Below are 12910 nucleotides of genomic sequence, written 5' to 3' on the forward strand. Positions count from 1 at the left end.
GAGAAAAGGTTATTGGATTGACCCTGAAGTTTTGAAGGATAGTGCGCGACAGACGTGTAAATGTTTACAGCTAGCTGAAAACAGGGTTTCTTACCGTTAGAGTTTATAAAACAGAACTTACCGAACATGAGCTTAAACACATCGCTCTTTGGTTACGGAGTTCAATCCACCACAAACTAAGGGTTGGGTCACTGCAGTCTGAGGTAGCGCATCGGTTTAAGCGGAAAAAATCATCGATGCGTGATGTGGAGGTAAAGACCAAAGCGGTAACTTCTTGCGACGGTTAAAAGCCGATGTTGCCTCAACACGCCCGAGGTAATCTACATTCGTAAACCGACACTGAGTTGCGACCACACAACTAATTGGGCCGTGATGTTTTTTTGGTAACTTGAACTCTTTTCGCCCTTAGTCTATCAGCCCGCACAAGTGGGAGCGGGAGAGATTCGTTATCGGTTCCTTATTTAAAAGATACAGGTACCCATATCACGTTCACTTGGGTCTTGGTACGTTTAGACGTTTTTCTTTTATATGCCAGATTTTAAACCAGGGGTGGGCAAACGTTCCGATTCACAGTTTGTACAAAGTAACCAATTGGCAATAATTAATGTTTAAAAGTTGCAACCCAAAAGCAAAAAAACGTCGACTACGTTTTCAAACTTCTGCGATCCAAACCAAAAGATCGACGGCCTAGATTTTGCATTTATATGCCTTTAAACACTGCATGTCCAGGGAATAGATCTTCCACCTCCCACTATTATATTTAACGTTAATTTCCTTGATGGATTTTTTTGATGGATAATCTTCACGTTTATTTTGAAGTGCACAGACATGCAGCACAGCGTGTGGTACAAATAAATAATTAGGTAATACTGCATTCTTGTTAACTGAAGGCACACGAACCCACGCAAAAATGACGCGATAACAGTAGAAAAATTCCGAATTTTGTGAAGAAAAAATGAATCCCGTTCACATAGAATCGAAGTACTGGTGAGTTGCAGGCCTTACTTGTAACGCCACACTTTGCTTGGCAACATAGCACGAGTCAGAAGGTACATTGCAATATTGGGGCTGTATGATGAGGTTGGAGCAGCATTGTACGTTGTATGATTGGGTGACGTGTAGTCATGCGTGAACGAGAAAATGAGACTTCGCATCATAACCCGGTGGCTTGGATAAAGTTGTCGTCTTCCAGCTTCCGCAAGGTGGCGATGGCCGTCTCGCGCGCTTTCGCCTTTGCTGGAGTTGCGTCTTTTGAAGTTGCGATAAGAATTTCCAGGATGTTACTACAAAAAGTTAAAGAAACACGGACTTAAACACACATTTCTCACAAAAAAAGTCTTGACGTGCAAGTAATATTGTGAAACACCCCCACAAATCAGCATGACACGTGGTCCATTAAAAAGTTGTTTCTCAGCAGCCCGTTCACGTGTAGCTTTTTAACCAATCCCTCCGCTATATATTCTTTTTACATGAAATGGATTTCTTCTGGTGCAAAGTGCGTAATTCTGCCTGATTCAATATTTTTTTCATTAATATTTTTCGGTTTTTAAAATCGGTGGGTCGTTATAGTAGTATTTGAAATTTTATAAGCCCGCAAGTGCTAAAAGGTTGAGGACCCCTGCTTAATAAAAAATATAACACAAAGTATTAAAAACAGGACCAGTCTGATATTACAGTAGGTGGAAATATATATTTTAAAGTGCCAGATGGTTTTGGAGTATTGGCTTAAGGGGTACAAACTAGCACTGCATTACAACCACTCTTAAGACGTTAACGCAGTAAAATGTTGGCATACCTGGCAACAATATCTTCAGCCGAAAACTTGCAGTTGCTGACGATGTTGTAAAGTACAACCAACCCTCGGTGTTGAATCTCCAAGTTTTCGTCCAACGAAATAATGGAAAGGTTTTCCAACCACGACTTCGTCTGTGATGTCACAAACAACCATTAACAAGTTTTACAGGCGACGTTTGTCTTCGAATAGTTCTAATACAAACTAATTGGTGACGGGAAATTTCACAATACGCTCGTTGACCACCTTAAATACGAGTTTAACACTTAACGTCGAAATTACGGTGGCCCATAAAGACAATCGCGATATCCAAATTCGAAACCTCATCGAAATAGTTGTCTAGAGATGTGAAGAACAAGCATAATACTCACAGTTTCACGGATTTTTCTGCAGATTTTCTCACTTCTTGCAGTAAGCATCGCGAGTCCTCCAGCAGCAGCTCTCCTGGTCGCATCATCATCTTCACTACACAAGAGGACAAAGATCTTCACCCTCTCATGGCTATCCTGCTCCATGATTTCCACCATCTAGAATGTCGACAAAAATCACGTCACAAATGGAAAACAAACATCCCAGATAATGCAAGAATTTCAAGAAAGCAAATTTTATTAACCTCTGGACACATGCAGAGGTTGCAGAAGAGTTCAGTTGCAGCCCTCCTCAACATCTCGTGCTCTTCCAACATGTAGCTCTCAACATCACTCAACATCTTCTCTCGGATGATTCGACGTCTACGAGTATTATTTATTTTTGTTATGGCTGAAGAAATCACAGAATTTTACCAAAGTATGAGGATAAAAAAACTGGCCCATATTGTTGTCAACATTGTCATGATGCGTGTACGAAATACGTTTCGGCAAGAACTTATGCCATCATCAGTTTGAATGACGCGGTTGGTGTAGCTCCATTAATATATATTTACCAAAGTGATCAAGCATTTTCACTCGTAAGCTCACCTGTGCGTGTCGTCCATACCGGCCAAGTTGGTAAGAGCCATAATGGCTTCAAAGTTTTGGAGTGCATCGCACTCGGGATGAAGGAGTTGTTTCAAAACACGAACGCACTCCAGCGACTAGACAGTGAAAAGTGAAGCATTTGAATTAAATCTGACGTGAATACGCCAAAAAAAACTATGACTTAGACAAGGGCAAAACCTACTCTTTGTCCAGGGAAGGCCATGGCTGGATTAGATGTAATTGCGATCCTCGCAACAGCTTGCGCGGCACATCGTTTCCCTTTCTGCGTTCCACTTGAACAAAGTGGTACGAGGCATTTTCCACCTCCAGCCGCCACAACGTAACCCCGGTTTTCTTCGTTTTCGACACTAACCAGAAAAACTCTGCGAGACAATTAATAATTACGACAAAATATAAGAAGCAATTTAACAGACAAAGCACTAACTCTTTTATTTAGGGACGTGGTGTTATGATGGATAAATAAACTTTTAATATTATGTGAGGAGAGGGGAGGAGTGTTTCTCATAACGGCAAACCTGCAAAGGAGTTCCTTGGATGTATCTGTGAGGAGTGCGGCGTCGGTGTTGGCAAGGGCAACAACAGCGTTAATCATTCCAGCCTCGACAAGTAGCTTTACACGGTACTTGACGTACGTTGGCTTGTCCTGTATAAAAATAAAACGTTTAAAACATATTTGGTGAACTATCTGGGCATCTGATATCATATTTTTTTTCTGTGACTGGAAATTAGCCACAGAGAAATTTTGGTGTTCATTACTGCTTAATGGCCAAGGTTGCCTAGCCCAGGTTGGTGTATAAGTTATTCATGGACATGTCTCAAGCAGTGAGTAAAGCATGCACCTTTTCATGTTCCTCTGGTATGTGATGTTTGGCATACTTCGCAAGTTCAATCATTTCTGGAACTGCCTCATCGTTCTTGTCGTAGGTGTTGGTGCAATTCACCAAGCAGCTAACCACACCATACATCACAGTCTTGTCCGAAGACTTAGCAAGTTGGAAAAGGGCATCCAGGGCTTCCTGGTCACGACAAAGTTCTTCCTTGACATCTGCATCCAGGGTAAGATAGGAGAGGCCCTCAGCTGCCCACTTACGCAAATCAAAATCTTTGGCAGGGTTGGCAAGGTACCTGTAGATATATCAAGCTATGGTGATTTTTTTTCATTTTTTAAAAAAAAAGAAAAGTTTACTCATGCTTAAGTAACTAAGTTATTAGAAAAGTTTACTCAAGGGATGCTTAAGTAACTAAGTTATTTCCACAGTTGTTATAATTATACTATTGTATCATGTTTGAGAACACAGGTTAGACTGCATATGAGATGAGTATGCATATATATTGACCTAAAGCTGTACAGCAAATAGGTGTTAGAAACTTACTTTCTGCACTGCTTTGCAAGTTTCAATGAAGATCCATCAGCAAAAGCTCTCATGCTTACATCTGTGCCATGAGAGGATCCTAGTTTACAAAGTCCAACAAGGGCACGGATTTTTACACCATCAGACTGTGTTTTTTTATACAGTTCTTTCAACAACGTTGCGCCATTTTCAACAACAAATGTTGCTTTGTTTTGTTTCGATGTTGAGGTAATGATGGCCTCAATAGCTGCAATCTGACATACATGAATAAGAATGTTTAGACTCGTTGTTTTATAAATAAGTATTTACCCAATTTTAAGTTGTCGCAAACATATTTTAAACATGGTTGCATTAAAAAAGGAAATTCAGGGAAAATTACCTGAACAATTTCTTCCTCAGCTCCTGTCATGGCAACCATTGTTTCAAGAACACCTTTCATACCCAATGCCTTTTGCCCACTGTCAAATGGCCCTTGTAATAAACAAGTCATGACAGACATGGCCTGCATGTTCCCAGTCATTGAGCCACTTGCAAACAATGATCTACAGAAGAAATAATAAAAACGATTTTTCTAACCCTTGTTACAGGGATGTTTTCAGCATATTCTTCTTGTGAGGTTGTTAATTGGGAGGAAAACGATTTTTGTGACAATTAATGTACAATTGTACAAACAAATTGTAATACGGAAATTTTGTGCACAATTATCTGCAGAGAGTGAACACTGAACAGTGTTTTGACTTATCAGACCGCACTAGTGCAGTTGCAAATCTGAGGGAAGTCCAATCAGCTGGCCAGTCAGGGAATATTACTTTATTCTACTTTGAAGTTGCTGCTAATTCAACTGCACTGATAGACATGGTAGTTTGAAACAGAGCATTATCTGCAGCTCATGTAATGCCTAAACTTTAAAAAGAATCAAAGTAAGATATAATTTTCACTTACTGCAAGTACTGTCTTATCTTCTCATCCCAAGCTCCACGGGCAGCATCACCACCCAAATCATCATATAGTTTTGTCAGTGCAACAGCACAGTTAAGTCTGGTATTGGGAGTGATGGCAACAGGGGCAACATCAGGTTTAAAACCAAAACTTGCAATTTCAAGCAGAGAATGTACTCCTAAACAACCAAATCAACATTGTATGTAAGTATATACATGCATATAAACAAAAAATTGAGTTGTTTTGAATTATTTAACAAACCTTACTTACTGATAAAACAGTAATCACCTCATTAATTTATACAACGTCTTTTTTTTATTAGCAAAACAAACAACTTGCAAACCTCCTATTTCTAAGAATGCCTTTGTACGTGAATTGCTTCCACGTCTTATATCATGACGAGGAATATTTTTGGCAATAAGGGATACAGCATTATCTCTTCCCTGGGCAGAAACCTCTTTGTCAGCAAGCATGTTCTTCAGACATATCATTATGCCCATTAAATCTTTTGTGTAGTCTAAAAAAAGTTTAAAGATGAAAACAAATTGTCCCCTGAAAAATTCCAAACAAAATGCTTTGTCATGAACATTATACAGATTTTTATGTTTTGACTTTTTACCAGGTTTCATTGCAGTTTCTTTGCCTCGGAGGTTAATTTTGTCTTCACCCTGCAATGAATCAACAATTGACTGAAATAAGTGAAGGGTTGCCATTGACATCTCATCTGTGGATTCCTTGGACCCCATACAAGAACACATTCGCTCTACAGTGACCTCTCGAAGGAGGACGGTAGCCTGCCAAAGTAACAAGTTTCAACATTACATCCAAGTTCAACACTTCAAAACAATATGAGAAACAAACATCAAAACTATGGTAAAAATGCCAACAAGAGATTTGGTGAAAAATATTTGTAACCTACCCTCGCTTGATGGCCAGAGCAGAGTGCAGACAATGTACGAACTGCAGACAACCGAACGTATGGATCTGGTTGTTCCAGTAGCTCTGTTAAAGCAGTTGGACCACCTTCCCTAAATATCCTTTCAGCACCAGCTTCATCTCGTGACAAAACAACCAAGTTGTCTGCTGCTTTATGACACTTGTCCATATCACTGCTTTTGTCGAACAGAATCTTCAGCATCGAGTTTACTCTGTTTTCAGTTGAATTCTCTTCGAACATCTAATTAAAATTTGCATTTAACAGTATCTGTAAATGATACTTCATCCACATCAAACTTTTACAATTATCATAAATTTTCTCTGACACTACAATATAAATAAAATCAAAATGTCCAACATCTTGAATTACCTTTACTTCCATAATGTTACGAAGTCTAAAGCAAGTCTCCTGAACTGCTTTGTTTTTTGGTTCCATCTGGTATAACCTCCTAGCATCAACATAAGCTGCATTGAATTGTCCAAGCTTCTCCAGTGACTGAACACGACGGAAAAGTGCTTTGGTGTCGGAGCCAGAAATGCCTAAAGCTACATAAAATAGAAATTATTTAAAGAAACAAATTTAAGAAATAACCCAGTCACTGTATTACAAAAATTAAACTACCACTAATGTAAAAGTTTCTATTGTCAGTCATACCTTTTGTGGAGTCATCTGCAGCATCTTGAAATCGATCCTAGAAACAAACTATAGGTCAAACAGATTGTAAAAAAATATGAAATACTTCATAATCTTACCAGTTTGAGATAACAAGCTGCTCGATTCTTATAATATACCAACTTCTCATTTCGGTCTTCACTTAGTGAGAGGGCGTCAGTATAGCATTTTGCAGCTTCTATGAACTCGCCAGCTTTGAAATGTTTATTGCCTTCCTCCTTCAACTCACCAGGTGACATCAAACTTTGATTTGTCATTATAATTAAATTAAAGTCGTTCGGTTGTCTATGACCTAATGCAAAAAAGGAACCATGTACATTAAACACAATGAACTTAAAAGATAGACTGTTTCATATTTGTTGGTACATTAGTTAACAATTTTAATTACTTATATTTCAAAACAGTTTTTTTTTAAATCTGTGACACCACTTAGGAAATACACAAGAATGTTTTCAGCAGTTCTTATTTTTCGTCATGATGTGTTATTTTCTTCAATCTCTGCTCATGGTCTTTGATTCTTTGCTGTAACCGTTTAATGTCCTCCTTATGTTCTTCAATCTCATCAGTATGATGCTGTTTCAGAGCTTTCCACTGCTCCCTCTCGATCTGTCGGATGTACTGGCTCTCATCAGCTGCAGCCTTCTTTGCAAGTTTGCCACCTTCGTCCTTAATGGAGCCATCGTAAGCCATAGCCCTTGACATCAATGGTGCAGTAAACGAACGACCCACTGAAAGAGATTTGGAAAACGCACGCAACATTTCAGCAGTTTCCTATATATGGACTGAAAAATAAAAACGTGGCTTTAATATAATCTGCACCACGCCCGAGCTCATATGGCAAAACAACTATTAGGGTTCATCGACATAGTGAAATGAATGTCGGCACATGTGAAAACGAAGTTTTATAGCACAGAGGAAAAAACAAGGGGCGACAACAAACGGTGATAAAGTTTCTGGACTGTTCCAAACAGCTGCAGCGATGGTGGTTACGTGCGGGAATTCACAGAGACAGAAGTCGTGCAATGTCAAACAGGGGTATTTTATCCGCAGGCGTACAACCTTCTTTCTACAACTGTGTGATTACTGTAATGTAACGACAATCGTTATTTTCATATGTATGAGATGTCACCAACAGTCTTTTGTTATAAAAAAGAAACACTTTTCAAAGAAAAACTTTGAGTTGGTCAGTTATGGTTGAACAAACGTATGAAACCTGGAGTGCGGGGGTGGAACAAGTGCTGCAAGTGCTCCGTTTTCCCAAAGGCAAATGTTAAGTGGCATGAAAATACACATATATTGCGCTTAAATCTCTGCGTTCCTTCACGCTCACGAAGAATACGAGTAAAACGCAGGGAGTCGAACCGCTCATCATACGGATACAGTTCCGGTTCGGGTTTCTAATTTGTTTGTTTTCCCCTTTAACTCCGGTTCGGGTTTCAAAAGTTTTTTCATCCGGTCCTGTTCTGGTTAGCATTGTAAAATTTATACGCAAGGGGTACGGATTCAGTTCCGGTTCAACCAAATTAACGCTCATGGCGATCAAAGGTTTAGATTAAAGTGCATTTGACATGGCCATAACAACTTTGCGTAAAACTAAAGGTACATCTACAACAAACATATATCCAAAGTTTTACGGTTCTACGTCAACTAAAAACTGTAGAAAACTGCACGAAAAGTAACGGCGACCAAAAATCGAAACCTTTTGCGCTGAGGAGAAAAGGACATCACATAAGGCGCTTGCGTCGAAAAAATGTATTGTTTAGATAGAAAAAGGCGTCTTTTTTTGCATATATCGAATAGTTTCAAACATAGGAGAATCCCCAGATTACAGGACAGGCTTTTGCATCACACAAAAATTGTCATTGTGACGTCACGAATCAATGGCTTGTTTGTCCCTAATTAGCGGAAGACCATAGGGTATAGCAGAAACGACATAACTGTGAGTGGACAAAACGACAATGCTAAACTAAAGATTTGTCTCTGTCGTGTTTTCGAAAGTTCATGTATCACGTTAGCGATCCTAAATGCTGTAACAACAAAAACACCCTCTTCCAGTAACTGTTTTATTATTACACAACTAAATAAGACACAATAGGTCGAACAGCGGCCATCTGTCTTCAGCTTAAATTAACATCAAAATCCGTTTATTGCACTTGTTCACTTTTTGTCCCCTGTTTAATGCAATATTATGCTTAAACCAGTTTTACAATGTTTTCCATTTCTACGCACAAGGCTTGCTGCCAGCACTCGCGCACGACCGAAGCGCCTTCCATGACGTCACGCAACAATATCTCGCTTTCGCACGATTTCGTTCGCAGCGGCAAAAGTGCGACTTTGATCAGCTGTATCTCAGAAACCAGTCGCCGTATCAAGCTATACTTTTTTCGCCAAAATGTTCTAAAGTTAAGAACATCTCTTAATTTAATTATTGACATGGTTTATTTTTACGTGTCATATGCACTTTAAGGGCCTCTTTACTGCTGGAACACAGCGACAAACTAACCAATCTATTCTTAGAAGTCAAGCTTGTGAGGGAATATTTTTATGCGATGCAGACCGTTTGACCATTTTAGTTGTGAACCTTTGTCACAAAACTGATAAGCCTAGCTGGTCGGGCGAAACGTCGGTAAATACAAGTTACGTTGTAATGTGCCAGAAGAACAGACTATTAAAATATAACATGCCTGGCAACAACAGCAACATTATCTTTGTCACAAAGTTATTTAGATGGCCTGGATTATGCCTTTTTTTTCAAGTAAGGATTATCAATTAGCACAACGATAAAAAACAGAACCAAGCAATAGCACAACGTACGCTAATACAACACGAACGATAACATTGAACTTCGGTTCATTTCCAAATCATTCCAAATCAAAACACTACATATTTAGCGTCAATATATAGAACGTTTCAACAACCGCGGTTAAATTATAACGTAATCCATTTTTGTTTCAATTCGTTGCCTTTATTAGTTCGTAGTGCAGTTTTTTGTTTTGCTGCCCTAACCTTCTGAATTTGTCTATAAAATATTCCCAAACAGGGTTGAAATGTACCTAAGTTGGTCAGTGAGTACAATTTCTTTCCATTAATTTGGTATCTAACCATGGACATCTTCCCAGAATATTGCAACGTTATGACACTCACACAAAATACATGATGCATTGTTTCCATTTCGTATCCGCTAAAAACAGATTCACCCGTATCTACCCAGATCGAAGTCAAATAGAACGTCATTCATTTATCAAAGCTCGCAAATATAATTTAACTTGAAAGAACTACTGCGATTGGTCTTCTGTTATAGGGTCGATTGTATATAGATTGCCCATTTTTGTTTTTGAGGGTTTTCTAATTTTGACGCATAATAATCGTAAACATGTTTTATAGTATAAAACTTGTCATTAACATAGTCCCTAGGGCGGGTTAATATCGTTGATCTATCGAGTTCTATGTCGAAACTCGTTTCTCATTTTGGAATGGCATTTACTAACTTAAGGTAGTCTGTATAATTTTTGTTCGAACCTTCAAGCCCTCTACTCTGTAGTTCTTTGAAATAGCAATATTGCAGGGAGTCCTTAATGATTTTGTGGTATTCTAATATGCCGTTTCGTATGAATTTATCAAAAGTACACGGTTTTCCTTTTGTCTTTACTTGTTTATTGTACAATAATAGTTTGTTACAAACCGATCCCGGTCAGGCTTTTTTTGTGCTAATATTATTATTGGAAACAAACAAGAGCACAACGTACGGTAATACAACACAGACGATGTCAATCAAAAATGTTGCACACAGTTTGCTAATTAGGGCATCAACTTCAAAAATTGTCGTGGTCATTTGTATGACAAGAAACGAAGCATGTGCAAATAGACCCACAGTTGAAATATTCCTGTTATGTGAACTTTGTAATGATGTTGTGAACCACAGAAGATAACACATGAAAGGTGGCCCATTGGCAACTGAAAAAAATGCCCAATAAACATATTAATGATGCTACGACAAAATTTTTACAAGATTTTTGTCCGATTTTCAAGTGCGCCAATTCGTTTGCTGGTCTTAAAAGCGGGGATGCAATGAATTAACGTCAAGTGGAAGTGCCCAGACAATGTTTTATTGGCTGCACATCACTGGTTCTATCAAGCTTTTACGAACAAACAAGTTGCACTCTAAATGGACTTACAATTATTCAAATTTCGCATTGCTATTATAAGTTACATATATATATATGTATGTGTGGTAAACCAACACACATTTCTTCGTAAATCAAATGTGATAAATCATTGGTGTAGAAGTATTACCATGCTTTCGCATAGCAAGGCAGAATCGCCCCACTGCGCAGGCCCTTTTAAAAATTTGGCGACATTAGCTCAAGTATTTTGATCATACGGTTCGCAGGCTTTGCAGCCAAGCTGGATCAGCCACTTTTCCCGACAAGTCGGAGCGAGATCTGAAAAATCAGGCTCTCGGTGAGGTTTGAACTCACGACCCTGGGCTAACCAGGCCCAACGCCCTACCAATTGAGCTACAGGAGCTTTAGCGTTTTTTCTTTGTTATGTGCCACAACTTTGTCCACATTGCTTGATTTACATTTCATACCTCCTGATAAAGGCTGCTGCATAACAGCCGAAACGTCGATAAAATAAAGTTTGCCAGAAAAGCAGTATTCAGCAATAAAATATGCCTGGCATCGTCAGTAACAATTTGGATATCAACAGGTTTTAGCATGACGTAGGTTGGATTTACAATTGCTTTCCTTTTGTGGGGGTCGTATATGTGGTTTCACATCCATTGTGCTAAGCGGAACAATTGGTCACGCGACAACCGATATTAGGTGTATCAAAAACAGGAACAACTTCATCGTTTAGGGAGTTTGGTATCCCCTCAAAGAAAAATAGTTTTTGAATCCCATGATTTAAACAGCTGTTCCACTTTTTGCGCAATGAAACAGGTTTCGGAGGCATGCTATAGGTATCATTGGAAATTTACATGCGCAATATCACAGATATAGTTTTCACAGGTTTAAGTTCGTTAGTGAGTGTTTATTACCTAATCACACCAAACGAAATTTAGATGTTACAAAAGTAAACTGCGCGCTTTAAAAAAATCTTGCAGTCTTCTTATTAGCAATCATAGCAGGCAGCTCTGTAAATGTTGATTATATAGAAAAATATATTTTGCTGTAAAGACATCAGAAGTTTCCACAAGTACATACAGCTCATATGGGAACTGATGATGCCTTGATGGCGAAATATATTTTTCTGTAAAAATCTACAGAGCTGTCTGGCATGAAGATCAGCCTGCAAGAATACCTTGGTTTATTAAAATACTTTCGATACACGTGATTGCGTTTTAGCTCTAGCAAGTTCACAAACCCATATCGTTGTTTGGTACTTCCGCTTTTAAGAAGAAGGTGCTTTATTCCAAAGAGCACGATGAAAGGCCGACAATATTGCAGGGTCTGATGAAATTTAAACCAGGGGATATTGTCAGATTGTTACAAAGCATAGAAGGGGTAGAATATAAGTTCCTATTTGTGTGACTTTTGTTAAAAGTTAAACAGAAGCAGGATTTGGATGTTTTTGTGAGTGTGATAACCGGTAATCTTCATCAGTGCCTGGGGTTGACTTTGGAAATATCTTTCAGTTAAATGTTATACGTCACGTAGGCAGGATTTTGTAAAAAGTAACAAACAAATCTCAGCATGTCAGCAAGATAACAACTGTCGCTGTAAAGCAACATTATTTAACTATTACTGTTTGAATGGTCAATGACAGAATCGTTTCCGACAATTTTCTGTATACTTCAATTTTAATTTGGCAATTAAGAATATGCTTTCAACAGTGTAAAGCAGGTTTAAAATGTCAATGTTTTTTTTAGTAGGAGTAGTGCGCCTGTTGCACACGAATAATTGAAACATGACACCACTAAAGGTTCTAGTTTGACGTAGGTTGAGTTTACAATTACTGTTAAACAACGGTCTTTGTTCGCAGCATTTGGCCTTTCATATGATTACTGACAAATGATGTGCCAAACTTGATCAAACCAATTATTAAAAAGTGTATCTGGAATAAATCAGGGCTTTACAAACTAATGGCTGCGACCCCATTTGTTGTCATCAAATGCAACTTTACAGTCGCGAAACTGAACTACAACCTAAGACTTGTAATAGTACATGAATTTTTTATCATTTTTGTGTAAGTTTAAAGATCCGGATTGTACTTTTGATGCCGATATTGCTTGTGTCTC

The 12910-nt window shown here is 38.5% G+C and overlaps 2 protein-coding genes across 2 annotated transcripts; both read right to left on the reverse strand.

Moving 5' to 3' along the window:
- Positions 1-796: 796 nt before the first annotated feature.
- LOC145899858 (protein unc-45 homolog B-like) lies at positions 797-6941 on the reverse strand. The gene is made up of 17 exons (XM_082988783.1): positions 6750-6941; positions 6652-6688; positions 6367-6542; positions 5980-6237; positions 5680-5854; positions 5404-5577; positions 5064-5238; positions 4501-4663; positions 4143-4375; positions 3609-3894; positions 3285-3412; positions 2951-3131; positions 2749-2864; positions 2406-2523; positions 2164-2319; positions 1796-1926; positions 797-1283 (listed from the first exon to the last, which is right to left on the reverse strand). The coding sequence occupies exons 1-17, from the start codon at positions 6924-6926 to the stop codon at positions 1154-1156; spliced, it is 2814 nt and encodes a 937-aa protein (XP_082844909.1). The 5' UTR covers positions 6927-6941; the 3' UTR covers positions 797-1153.
- Positions 6942-6961: 20 nt separating this feature from the next.
- LOC145899859 (uncharacterized) lies at positions 6962-7475 on the reverse strand. The gene has a single exon (XM_082988785.1). The coding sequence runs from the start codon at positions 7426-7428 to the stop codon at positions 7132-7134; it is 297 nt and encodes a 98-aa protein (XP_082844911.1). The 5' UTR covers positions 7429-7475; the 3' UTR covers positions 6962-7131.
- Between the last annotated feature and the right edge of the window lie 5435 nt (positions 7476-12910).

This window comes from Ascidia mentula, chromosome 4 (genome assembly GCF_947561715.1).
Source record: "Ascidia mentula chromosome 4, kaAscMent1.1, whole genome shotgun sequence".
In the NCBI taxonomy this organism is placed as follows: Eukaryota; Metazoa; Chordata; class Ascidiacea; order Phlebobranchia; family Ascidiidae; genus Ascidia; species Ascidia mentula.

Bases quoted from the DNA above. Each gene is read 5' to 3' on its own strand.
- LOC145899858 (XM_082988783.1), bottom strand. From the start codon at position 6,926: ATGACAAATCAAAGTTTGATGTCACCTGGTGAGTTGAAGGAGGAAGGC. The intron at 4,664-5,063 runs GTAAGTGAAAAT...TTTCTTCTGTAG, and splicing joins AAGATAAGACAGTACTTGCA to ATCATTGTTTGCAAGTGGCT. The intron at 3,895-4,142 runs GTAAGTTTCTAA...ATATATCTACAG, and splicing joins CTTGCAAAGCAGTGCAGAAA to GTACCTTGCCAACCCTGCCA.
- LOC145899859 (XM_082988785.1), bottom strand. From the start codon at position 7,428: ATGTTGCGTGCGTTTTCCAAATCTCTTTCAGTGGGTCGTTCGTTTACT.